The 12,778-nt window shown below is 38.0% G+C and overlaps 1 protein-coding gene across 2 annotated transcripts in view; it reads left to right on the top strand.

Annotated features, from left to right (window-relative positions):
- cacna2d3a (calcium channel, voltage-dependent, alpha 2/delta subunit 3a) overlaps positions 1-12,778 on the top strand; it is a 104,389-nt gene that overhangs the window by 86,582 nt on the left and 5,029 nt on the right. For both annotated transcript variants that reach the window (XM_020619729.1, XM_020619721.1), the window contains 8 exons: positions 1,645-1,706; positions 1,879-1,923; positions 2,014-2,076; positions 3,739-3,809; positions 5,704-5,779; positions 5,886-5,938; positions 7,053-7,108; positions 10,539-10,653. In XM_020619729.1, coding sequence (XP_020475385.1) covers positions 1,645-1,706; positions 1,879-1,923; positions 2,014-2,076; positions 3,739-3,809; positions 5,704-5,779; positions 5,886-5,938; positions 7,053-7,108; positions 10,539-10,653 — 541 coding nt within the window. The remainder of the gene's footprint in view (positions 1-1,644; positions 1,707-1,878; positions 1,924-2,013; positions 2,077-3,738; positions 3,810-5,703; positions 5,780-5,885; positions 5,939-7,052; positions 7,109-10,538; positions 10,654-12,778) is intronic.

The raw sequence follows: 12,778 nt of genomic DNA, 5'->3' as shown, positions 1-12,778 counted from the left end.
CTTGCTGAGCAGGTATGTATTTTACTATTCCATCGCAATGGAATATTTCAAATTTCAGAGTTGTGTTTACAGAATTTACATCTTCTAATTATTTGAAAATATCAGAATTCAGAGTATTTTTGTCTGACATCTTAATACCACTTTTGTCTGACATCTTAATACCACTGAACACTGCGTTTTTGTTTTGCTCTGTCACTTTTTTCTTTGTTTTTACAGCTTTTATAGAGCAGACAATCCTGTGTTTTTTAAGGGCTTAATGATCTCCCTGGTTTTATACCATACAGTATGTGTTTCCATTGCTGTTGCCCAGCATCTTAAATTAGACTCTCCTCTTGGGTTTTCCATGTGGGTGTAGAAATGGTGGGCTGCTGAAAGGATCTGGCAAAGCTTATGAAGGGATAATCTGCACCTGTTCCTCTGGGCAAGGACTAAAACAGGCCCCAGCAGTACCCCACTGCACTTAATCACACATACACACAATCATACCAAAAGAACCAGAAGTACAAAGTAGCGGAACATTTCTCACTGATAATGGTCTCTTCACATGTTGACATCCAGGGACACTCTCTGTATTTTATTTATTTTATTTTTTTTAAAGCTACTGTACAGCTTTAAACTTTATGCCAGTCTTTTAGTTAGGTGCCATCTGCATGCATGCATACTTTCCTGTGTCTATCACGGTGACTTATTGTGTTTTCTATGGGCAGTGTCAAACAAAGTCACACGAATGTTTGACACAGAGCATTAGACTGAAAACATTTACTGCTACCAGTGTTATAGTTATTGTACTATACAGTATAATGATACTAATATTTATTCTAAAATAAAGTAAACTATAATGTAGGGCTGCCCCGATACCACCCTAATACTTTTACTCATAAAATTTGTCCTATACCATGCACCTAGACCACTTACTGTAACAGTAATTACCTTAACCTCATGGTAATTGAGCAGGATATTATATGGAGGAGAGGACATTTCAAATACAGTTATCTTGAAGACCCCAAATAAGATGGGGTTGAAGGTTGAGAAGTTAAAACTTGTGGTACATGTGTCAGTTTTTCCTCAGCCAATTCTGGGAAAAAAAGATGACAAAAATGTCAGCAACTGTTTTTCAAGGTCAGGAATTCCGCTAAGATCTGCATTTAGGGACGTGCTGCCATGAGGCTTATGGAAATAAGAGGAGCTCTGTATACCAGCTCTTGGAAGTGCCTGTTGGGGTATCAACAGGGAAGCAGACTGAGGAATGGGCTGGGTTTCCTGTGTGCACAGAGAGAGCTCTGGTTTAGAATTGTGTACAATTGCATTTTGAGGTGGTTAGTGGCATTTGTGCAGATGTGTCCAACTAATATAGTATTACACACAAGGACATTTAGTATTCTCACAAAATAAGCTTATACATGTACAGCATGATGCATGTTATCACCTGTGTGGCCCATTTTGTCAAGCAAGGGTGTGCAGTGGTGGAAATGTGTGTTTTCCCTCATTTATGGTTAATGAAAGATGCACTTTGACTCCGTGTTTATATTAATAATCTCATTCATTACTATAGTATGACTTATGTTGTTATAAAGATCACAGTGCACGTGTACTTCAACACAGAGAGTACACACATGTCCCTTGACTGTGTTGTCTCTCTTTCAGCTGTGGGCATCCAGATGAAACTGGAGTTCTTTCAGAGGAAATTCTGGACAGCCAGCAGACAGGTACACATAAATACACACCCTGCATATCAACACGCTGTATATATAATACATACACACTTCCACACTTGTGAATCTCAAATAGTGACAGGAGGCGGTAAGAGGAAGGCTTTGTTCTCAAACAAAGTGCCTCAATATTTGATGTGAAGTCCAAATAAGTTTTATTATCTTACAGTGTGCAGCATTAGATGGGAAATGCTCCATAAGCTGTGATGATGAGGTTGGTCAAACTTCCTTTTCTCAGTAAACCTTAGCTGACTCTGTCACTCTTACTTCTTATGGCTGCATTAACACTGTTTTTATTTAACAGGATATTAACTGCTACCTCATTGACAACAATGGTTTCATTCTGGTAGCAGAGGACTATACTCTGGTAAGACATGCATATACATATACACATTGAACCAAGATAAAGAAATATTACTGACAATTCTTGTACAGCAGTCTGTTTTAAAGTGGAAACAGTAAGAATGAACACATTTTTGTTTTCTTTGCAAGCAGAAAACAAGTGAAAGCTGTTATTGTAATTCAGTAGGAGCTATCAAAACCATGTCATCTCAGACTGACTTTGTTTCATAATATATGACCTATTTTTGGATTTAAATTCTCATAAAAGATCAGAGCTGAGCTTTAATTTTAATACATAGTGCATGTTTACCTCTCAGATTTGTCAGCCATGGTGCTGCCCTACCATATCCCCTCTACTTAATTGTCACCAGCCATGCTGTCACTCTGGCTTTGGCTCATCTAGAAGCCAGTCTGCTGGCTGTCAGTGCCCTTTTCCACCCCCTGCATGTGTCTCTTACTTGCCAGCTTTACTTTACTTTATCTTAATTTAGAGATGACAAAGCATTTTGGATTCCACTTGTCAGTGTCTTTATTTCATTGTTGTTATGGAGAGAAAATGGGATGGGATTGGGATGTGGAGGGACTGAGGTTGTAGTTCACCCTCCCGGTCCTGTGTCTTATGTGGTTAATGAATGGAAGACTCAGACTCAACCTTTCACAGTATTGTCACACATTAATGCAAATTTAATACAAATTAATGCCTAAGCACGTGGCACACATAGCAAGAGCACTTCATACCAGAGTGTGCACCTCCTTTCTGTATCTCACACCTTCAAACTTCATACAGACTGTAGCCACTTTCTTTGTCTCACTCAGTTTCCAGCAACTCAGAGTTTACTTCTGCTCCTTTCTGAATGCCTAGGCCATGTAGCTGCTGCAGCTGTAACTTTTCACACATACAGTACAGACACATTTGCTTCTCTTGCTGTCAACTAACTGTCTGTGGGTGGCACCCTACTTGTTTAAATAACACACACATACCATTCAACGTAAGTTTTCCACCACAGATGCCAGTGGTTAATAACTTAGTAGTATTGTCCTTGTGGACACATCTGGCTTGGGGCCTTGTGACAGATCAGTCCTGGTAATGGACTATATTACTGACCACCCAAGAATCCGAGTAAGGTTGAGACAGTTTCAATAATTTAAAAAATCAATAAAAATAACTGGACAACACTGATGATCTCAAACATCTTCTATTGCAGCTTGTCAGATATGATAATTTGCTGCTTATGTCTTTTTATAGTGAATTGAAACTGTTAGTCAAGAAAAACAAAATGTCACCTTTGACTTTACATCAGCTGACATTACATATACTAATTACTAATGCAATTAATAGATTGATCGATTGATTCAGCCAATAGTTCAGTCAGGTATATAGAGGTCACATAATCTGTTGAGGAGACAAGCAAGCTAAGCACTGGGATGGGAGTAGGGGCGGTGGGGCGGGTGCTGTTTCCTATCCCAAGCTTTGGGAGGCTTTCTGTGTGAGATAATGTATTCTTTGTTTTGTTCTTTAATAGTGTTTCTCTAAGACTGAATTGCCTCTTTGGCCAGGGCCACTTGGTCATTTGTGTCAGTTTTTGTGCCTGCAAGGTCTTCCAGCTATACAAACACTATTGTTTTTAAAGTTACATTTTATTATGACTTGTTTTATTAAAGAAAATCTCTTTGTATTCTTTCTCAGACTGGGAAATTTTTTGGAGAGGCAGAGAGAGCTGTAATGAATAAGCTTCTGCAGATGGGCTCTTTTAAGAGGTAAAAATTTCAAGCTGCACATGTGTGCGGGTGTATGAGAGTGTACTTATATGTGCCAACAAGTGTTAAGTACAAGTATGTGTGTAAATGTATGTGCATAATATAAAGTAGAATGAGAACGCGTCTCCCCTCACACTGACAGCTCTTAACTTGGCCCATCATGTTGAGCTATTCAGTGTTGAACTCTGACCCCACACTCAGTGGAGCTCTCCGTTAGGGGATTACAGCAAATCTTTTCCTGAAATGAAGGAATTAGAATAAACTTGAAGTCACACACATGCAGACACACATGCAGTCACATTAACACTTATTCTATTTCTCACAGAGTTGTGTCTCCTGGAAAGCGCCGGGAGCAGTGGGTGGTGACTTTCTGTGATTAATCTGGAAATTTAGTCCAGGAGGATATTTTTCCTAGTGTTACAGGGCAGAAACACAGACAGTGACAGACACATAGTTTGACTGTGGAGTCAGTATGGTATGGTCTAACATTTGTGAAATCTTAATTTAGCTGCCCTGTTAAATTTAAATTTAGATGCACAGACACATAGAACCACATTTCCAACACTACAGTAAGACTGTACCCAGCATTTGAGTCTTACTTTGAGACATGGGTGAGGAGAGTTCCGCCATGCTGTTTCAGTAACAAATCATCACACATATCGCCTGTTCATCATAGGGATGAACCTCAAAATCAGTCAGCAAATGGTTTACAGTCTCACTCATAAAAGCAAAGAGGCCAAAGTACTTTCACTGAAATTTTAATGGCAGATAATGAGGGACTGTTTAAAGTGGAGGATAACATACGATGACTAAATAATGTGGCTTGTGTCAGTGAAGTATTAGCATGATGAGTAATAGTGCTTATAAATCTTAACACTAATGAATCCAATATGATCTGTCTAAACCCAGTGACGTCTGCCAGTGCTGAGCTGAGGCACAATTTTTGTCTTGATTAAAAAAATTATAGACCTTTTAAAGTGCACCATTTAAAATAGGCACAAGCTGATGGCTTGAAATTAACAAAACTATATATGAAAGCAAACATAGACTAATTGTTTTGGGTTATCAGTCTCTTCAAACAGTAGAAATGAAGGGCACACACACACACACACACACGCACAGACATACCCATCTACACATATGAAATCACACAGCCATTCAAACACACAAATATTACATTGGTCTAAGTTTGCTGCTAACACCATGATGTGGCCTGGCTTAGCACTAATTGGTTCCTGGCAGCGTGTTGGAGCTGTGTGTCACCGGTATTGTGACTGAGGTTTGAATATAGCCCAGGGCTGTGGATAGACTGAACCCACTCAGAGATTGCACACATGCTCAGACACACATTCACACACAAGACATTGGCAAGCACATAGAAACTTATCCAGAGTCTATAAAAAAGGGTGTCTACTGTAGTGTTTTATATGTGCGTTCACATGTTATGTGTGTATGTTAGGAACCCCTTCAATAACTTCTCCCAGAAAGGCCCAGACCACAACCCTCAGGGTCTGTTAAGCTCTTAAATTGTCTTGATATCACCCCCAATATTCCCAGATCATATACACACATACACCCTCCTACATCACTCTGAGGAACCTCTCCGGAAGCTCTCGGCTTTCAGACACTTTCATTTTCCCATTTTTTGCACATCCATCTAATATATTATCCATAGTTACGCAGCAGTTCTAGCAGAGGTGGGCTTTTTCCTTCCTGCTCCCACACAGCAGTCCAAAATGCAACAGTAGAGAGAATGCGTGCATCAAGAATTATATCACTTTATCTGGGTGACATGAGCATTAGTAGGAAATGTAAAATTTTTGTTATATATATATCATTTTATCTATTTCTGATGTCTCTGTCTCACTCTATAACTCAGTTTTTATCTACTCAGGGTCACTCTGTATGACTACCAGGCTCTGTGTTGGGTCTTTTCAGAGAGTAGTGACAGTGGACACACACTGTTGGATGTGAGTATTGCAGTTTTTTTCCCACACTGTTCAGCCTCATTGTTTGCACCTCATGCAAAGTAAACATTATGTTGTGTATGATCAGTGGTTTCTCTCTTTTCTTCAGCCTTATTTTGCTGTCTTCTCAGCTGTGAAGTGGATCCTGACTGAACTTGTCATGTAAGACTTCTGTGTATGAATGGTGTCTTTATCTGTTTGTAATAGCAAATATTTGCTGCATACAAGTGCTTTTGAAGACTTGTATGGTGGCCTCTCCTGTGTGAGGTTAACTGTGGGTCTGTGAGTATATATCGGCTGTATGCATGTTTACGAGTGCCTCCACATCAGTGGATCATCAGTGATTATGAGCAGTAATGGCTGCCTGATGTTTCCTGCAGCACGGGTATTCCTGTGATGCCATGTTATGGTTCCAGTGTCTTCTGGGTGGTCTGCTGTCGGAACATAACATTTCACTTGTTCTTTGTGAAATTAAAGTCTAAATAGATCATATAGCATATATAGGTGACAAAAATGTATCTAAATTATGTAAAAGCTCTAAAAGTTCAAAAACTCAAAAACATGTGCATACACCGTAAGTGGAAAGTTCATTCTAGCCTTAAATAATAATGGCACCTTGACACTAGTTTAGCAGTTAAGTCCTGTATATGCTGTCATTTTATAAATTGCCATTATACTGTAGGTCTATCCATTAAATCATTTCCAATTAAGAAAGGCATATGTACTTTCCTCTTTTCAATAATTATTATTACGTGACATATTTTACATTATATCCAATGTGACATTCATCAACATAATTATAGGCCTGTTTTGCTAATGATTCAAAAACTGTGTAAGATTAGAACTGAAGGGCCAAAGTATTTTATTTCTTATCACATATTATTGGATGGACAAGTTATACAAGATAGACCCTTCACAAGGCTACATTTCCTACATTACTGAAACAAAAACACAGTATCACCACCAAACCTGCAGGTCTTGTACAGTAGGGATACAAATAAACCAGAATTTTGCACTCACTTTTTGAGAACATTATTTTGAGATTCATTTGATTTAAGGCATTAGAGGCATCTAAGAAACTAGTAGTAATCATATATATCACTGTGTTATCTGTGTTGTATGTTTATAATTTATAAAAAAAATATTCTTTCTGAAATTTTGCAGGTATTACTGTGTTGGTAAAAATTGTTGCCATGCAGTAGAGAGTATTACACTGTCTGTTATATAGGCATATGTTGGGCCGTATTGTTATGGTCAGTGTCTTGTTCATATTTAGATTCCTGGTTGAGTTCAACTTGTACAGCTGGTGGTACTCTGACCTCACAACTAAAGGTAAGAACGGATTCTTCCAGGATGTGCTCTAAAACATACTCACACACATATGCACAGTAAATGTTTAGCATACAGCTCCTGATTGTAAGATTGGCTTTTTTAAACATACATAAAACATTATTATTCATTTCAAATAATACATCTATCATATATACTTTAAAGTGTGCTAAAATGGCTTATAAGTCTATATGTTCAATATCTGCTGTAGTTGAAAATAGCCATATGAACATATGATATGAATTAAATGTACAATAATGCTGTTCCTCTAATAATTATCACTATTATCTGGTAATAAGTTATAACCATGATATAAGAACATTTTGAATTTTTACTGTGCTTTTGTGTAATTACTATACACTAAATGGAAAGTCAGGTTCCCTCCATTTCAACTGCTGTACATTAAAAATTGTTTTAACCAAATGCTGAGTTTCACAACTCAAAAACTTATTGTCACACTAATCAAAACTAACGAAATCACTAGCAGCTGCTAAAAGTTTTAAATTATATTTGTCAGACTGAAATGTTTCGTTTGTTTGGTGGGTCTTGTGTTTTGAATTGTAAAAGTAAAACTGCAACAGTAAAGATAAAAAAAAATAAAAAAAATAAAATTACAATACAGTAATTTTCTTTTTTGTATTTTTTAGAAATATTTGTCTTATTTCCTGTTTTGCAAAAGAGAGAAAAGAATATCAAGAAAACATTAAAACATTTTCTTTCTTAGTTTCAGGAAATATGGGCCAGTTCTGTTAAATAATGTAATATATATTTTTGAAGTAACAGACATTAAAAACACACACTAATCCATAGAGCATCATTTTTACATACTTACTGTATATTTGAGTTCACATGGAACAAAGTTTTTTGTGTAAACAAAGAGCAACCAGTGTTCTCAGCTCTGACCTGCTGTTTTTGCCATTTTCCCTCGATTTCTTCTGTTTTTCCAGACTGGCCACTGGAAAATCAGAATAAAGAAGTGCAATCCAAAACCTAAAAGTAAAAATGGCAGAACATGAGATTGTCTCATGGCCTTCATGTGAAAGAGGGTGTGTGCGTACTGTATGTGTATATCTGACACATACATTTGTATTTGTTTGTGTGTCCAGAGGGTTATACTTGATGATTTTGTGATCTGTAATGATGTGTGTGGAAAGCAATATTTGCTCAATAACAGGATCATTATTTTTCTCTTTTTTCTTACTTAGTCTATCTATCTTTCTCTCCTCTGGTTTTGCGTCTCCTTTCTTTTCTCCCATGAATGCCAAACATTCTCATATGATTACTGCCAAGCTATGTGTGCTGTGATGCTTAATGTTTTATGGGATGCTGAATATGGTTTGCTTGTCTGAAATGAAAACCTCACTAACTTTTTTTTTTTTTTTTGGTAACACAAAATAGCACGTTAACAAAACAGGGCAGGACGTGGACAAGACAATAGATATAAGACGTTACAAAAGAGGCATAGAGGGTTTTACATTGGTTTTGTGTGTGTATGTGAAGTGTGGGTAGCTTCAACGTAAGCAATCTACAAAACAAAACAAAAATTGAATAAAGTAAAATTTGAATAGGAAGAAATAAAATGAATTAAACCAGCAAATAAGTAATAAAGACAGGTGATATTTCCACTTTGAATCACAAGCACTGCAGCGAGATGAGGTCATCACTGGGGAGCTCTGGAACCGCCCAGGAGGGTGAGGTCAGCCAGGACAGCAGCATCTTTATTTTATGGTTAAGTTCAACCTTTCCTCTGTTTTATTGTTTATCATGATTTGTTTCCATTGTGGGACTGAAATTATGCAGCTCGGGGCTGGTCCCTGACCTTGAATGGAGAGACCCGACCCATTGCCTGATGTATTCCCCTCATAAACAGCTCCCAGACCCTGAGAAGAGAGCCTGTCCATGAGGTTGTCAGCACTCCATTGATGTCATGTCTGAGTGAGGGAAAGGGAGCAGTTATGTGGCCTTCCCCTGCCCCCACTTTGCTCAATCCAGGCTCCCCAGAGCGACCCCTAATCACATGCCCCAGCTGACGGAACGGACAGGGCAGAACATCACCCATACAACTCCTCCCAATATGTTGATGGGGAAGAAAGATGAGTGAATAAATAAGATAATACAATAAATAATCAATTTAATAGTGAAATAACAAATAAAAAGTAAAAAAAAAAAGGGAGGGGACAGGGTGGGGGCAGATTATATTCTAATATTGATGAAGAGTGGAAAAACGAGAATGTGGTATGTCATGATAATAATGTGGTCAACAGTAATGCTAACAACAGACATAAAGATAATAGTATTAGTAAAAATAACATTAGTAGTGGTAGACACCATAATGTAAGAAACACACACGCAAAAACCAAGAAAAAAGAAATAATAATAACAAAGGCTAATAATAATAATAACAACAATAACAATAATAATAATAATAAAAATACTACTAATAAAAGCAGCTTGTTGTGTTTTTGCAAGTTTTTTAGGAATGTGCATTTATTGTAATTCTAGCTAAAACTAATATGAACCTATTTTGTATATGAATGGGAGAGAGAGAGAGAATGAGAATCACAAAATGAAAGTCTAAAAATGCTTTCTTGCACACTCTTATCCTGAACCAAGTGAAGCTGAGCCGCTTGCCAAGCAGTCAAGACAATTTCACAGCTGGCTAGCCTCAGGTCTTAGCAGCACTTTCTATATATTTTTACAATAGAAACACAGGCCTGTGACACACAACTGAAACACCCTATCTTAGCAGCCTGTAACCCAATCTACACAGCCTCTCAAGCTGAACTAATCCCAGCTGTTTATACATGTAGGCTCTGTTTCTCACATGCATATAGTTTATGTACAGCTGTACATACACACATTTTTACACACATTTTTTCACTGCATTTAAATAACACCCAGTAATTAAACCACTCCATGCAAATCACACTCATAATTCACTATCTTTTAAACATGTAGAGCACTTTGGAAAAAATGAACACACAAAATAAAACCACCTCTTTTTATGTTTAATATGCAAATTAAGCTTATATTAGCACCCACTTTAATAAGTCTGCTTTCAAAATACTAACCCAAATAAAATACTGTATGATCTTGCCTACCCACTCCTTCCCAGCTGTGTAGTGCTGTTTCAAACCTCTGGGTGGCAGGAGAGTTCAAGCAATGTTGTGTTAATGGCAAACCTGGATTCACACTGGAAATACTGTATCTCCAGCAGGACAAGAGGCAGCACTTGTTCAGAACTGCTATTTTCGTTCAAACTTGTATATTTGCGAGGCATGTTTGCTCATAGTATATTTGCATAACTATTCTAATATTATATATTTGACTTTAAAATGGCTGTTTCATGACTTTCTTCAAGGTTTATACTCATTTTCTGTGCAATGCTTCATTCATTCATTCTTTCTTTCTTCATTCCATCCCGTCCCTTTAGCTCAGAGGGTAGGTCGGACCACGCAGGTACCATGTGACACAGAGTATCCAGCCTTCATCTCCGAGAGAACCATCAAAGAGAACACAGGCAACATTGACTGTGACGGCTGTATCAAGTATGAGACACACAAGTAAACACACCTGAACAGAAACGATTAACAAATAAATAACTGTCAATTGTAAAATTAAGCTCCATATACCTGGGAAACAACAATGAAACCTGAATTATTTTTTAAATTTTTATCCTATTTTTATTTTTTATTATCCCTGATGGTGAAAAAAATGCATTTAAATTATTTGTTCACTAGTGAAAACATTTATATCCAAGCAATCCACTGGAGATGGCCAGACAGACACTCACTCTCTCCTGCAGCAGTAAGAGGCATTTAGAGATGAGGAGAGAGGTGGAAAAAAAGGCTTCCTTTAGAAATGGGAAAATGAGTGTGGTCCCCATTAACAATTTGGGCCTTTCTGTCAGGCAATTGTGGGGTGTTCTCTGAATCCCTCCAATGGGGCCCTTCATTACTTCCAGCTGTGGAACTGCCAGGGAAGCTCAGGATTGAGTGTGTGCATGTGTGTGTTTTTATGTGTGTGTGTTCATTGTGTGCATGCTGCCGGTACAGATCCACAAGGTCAGCAGGGTAACCACTGCCCTGAGTGCCAGAAGTAAAATGCTGTTGTGTATGTAGTCAGGCAGTCAGACCCCAAACGCACATACAGTACTATACACACACATACACACACACACACACACACACACACACACACACACCTACACACACACACATGTGTGTATTTATATATCTCTATCTATCCATCTATATATCTGTGAGAGAGAGAGAGAGGGAGATACACAGACACAGCACCCTTTCACATACTCACACACAACTGAAGTGTGCTTCAGAGAAAAATGGCATCATCTTCAATGATGACACCAGAACTGGGATTATCGGGCAGGACACTGTGCTCTGAGCAGCAGCAGTCACTTTCAAATAAATCTTTTTTAAAGCACAATGAATTTGACAAACTGAAATGGAGTTTTTATTTTAGTTATGTGAAACTTTATTGCTTATAGTAGTAACAGAGGATATTGGTGATAAACATCTGTTTCATGTTATATACTGACTGAGGTCTTTCCCTCATATTTTCATTGGGACATGTGTGCTTTATGGTCTAGGAAATCTATCCTAAGCTCTTGCCAGTTAAACCTCTCATTCCTGTATTTTGACTGTGTGTGTGTGTGTGCATGTGTGTGATGTCGGTATGTGTATTTGTCCATTACCTCCTGATTGTTACAACAGAGAGACAAATCACAAGAAACAATAACTATCTAGTGAATGATATAATAACTTAAATGACCCTATAGGATGGTTTGACTTCCATTAATGTATTGCCAGCTTCTTTAGACTGTAACATGAGATTTTGTACAGAGTGTGTCATGTCTCTACCTACACAAGGTCATCATAGTGACAACACTTGAAGCCATATGCCCTTTACTATTCCAGATGAGCCATGTCCTAAAATGGGAGCAGTTCAATGTTGCAGTGAGCTACAGCTTCATCTCTACAGTCAGACTTACAGACATGGTTGCATCTGTTTTTTTTATCCCAGGTCACATTAATTATCATGGTATTAATGCAAAAGTTGTGTATATTTTGATGCTGAGACCATCCCATCCCCACACTCTGGACTGTCAGATCACATTTCAGTATAAATGATGCCATCCTACAAACCTTTAATCTGCAGAACAAAATCAACTGTTAAAACTGGCCAAACCTGGTCACGGCTGCAGGACTGAGAGCACTGACCAGGACGTGTTTGAACAGGGAGCAGACAAACAGCAAGTACAAACAATGCATTGAAGGGCATTTCAGGAACAATAACCCCCACAACATATGGAAAGGTACTGAGGCCATAACAGACTACAAGAAGAGCTGCACCCCACAGACAAGTAAAAACACCACACTCCCTCATGACTGGAACCAGTTCTTTGCTTGCTTTGACCACCAAAACAACAGAATTGGAGATAATATGACACTAACCAAAGAGAAGCATCCTACAGCATCACCAAATGAGATCCAGTCTGATGAGAATATATGTCAACAAAGCAGCAGAACCAGACAATGTCTTGGGCCGCACACTGAGCTCATGTGCTGAACAACTAGCAAGAGAGTTAACATCAGATTCCGAGAGAGTCCATATAACAAAAGAACTCTCATGGTCTATTAACATCTCCTATTT

This window comes from Monopterus albus, unplaced genomic scaffold (genome assembly GCF_001952655.1).
Source record: "Monopterus albus unplaced genomic scaffold, M_albus_1.0 scaffold6.1, whole genome shotgun sequence".
Classification (NCBI taxonomy): domain Eukaryota; kingdom Metazoa; phylum Chordata; class Actinopteri; order Synbranchiformes; family Synbranchidae; genus Monopterus; species Monopterus albus.
The sequence above is the reverse complement of the archived record's forward strand: the minus strand, read 5'-3'. Positions and strand labels throughout refer to the sequence as shown.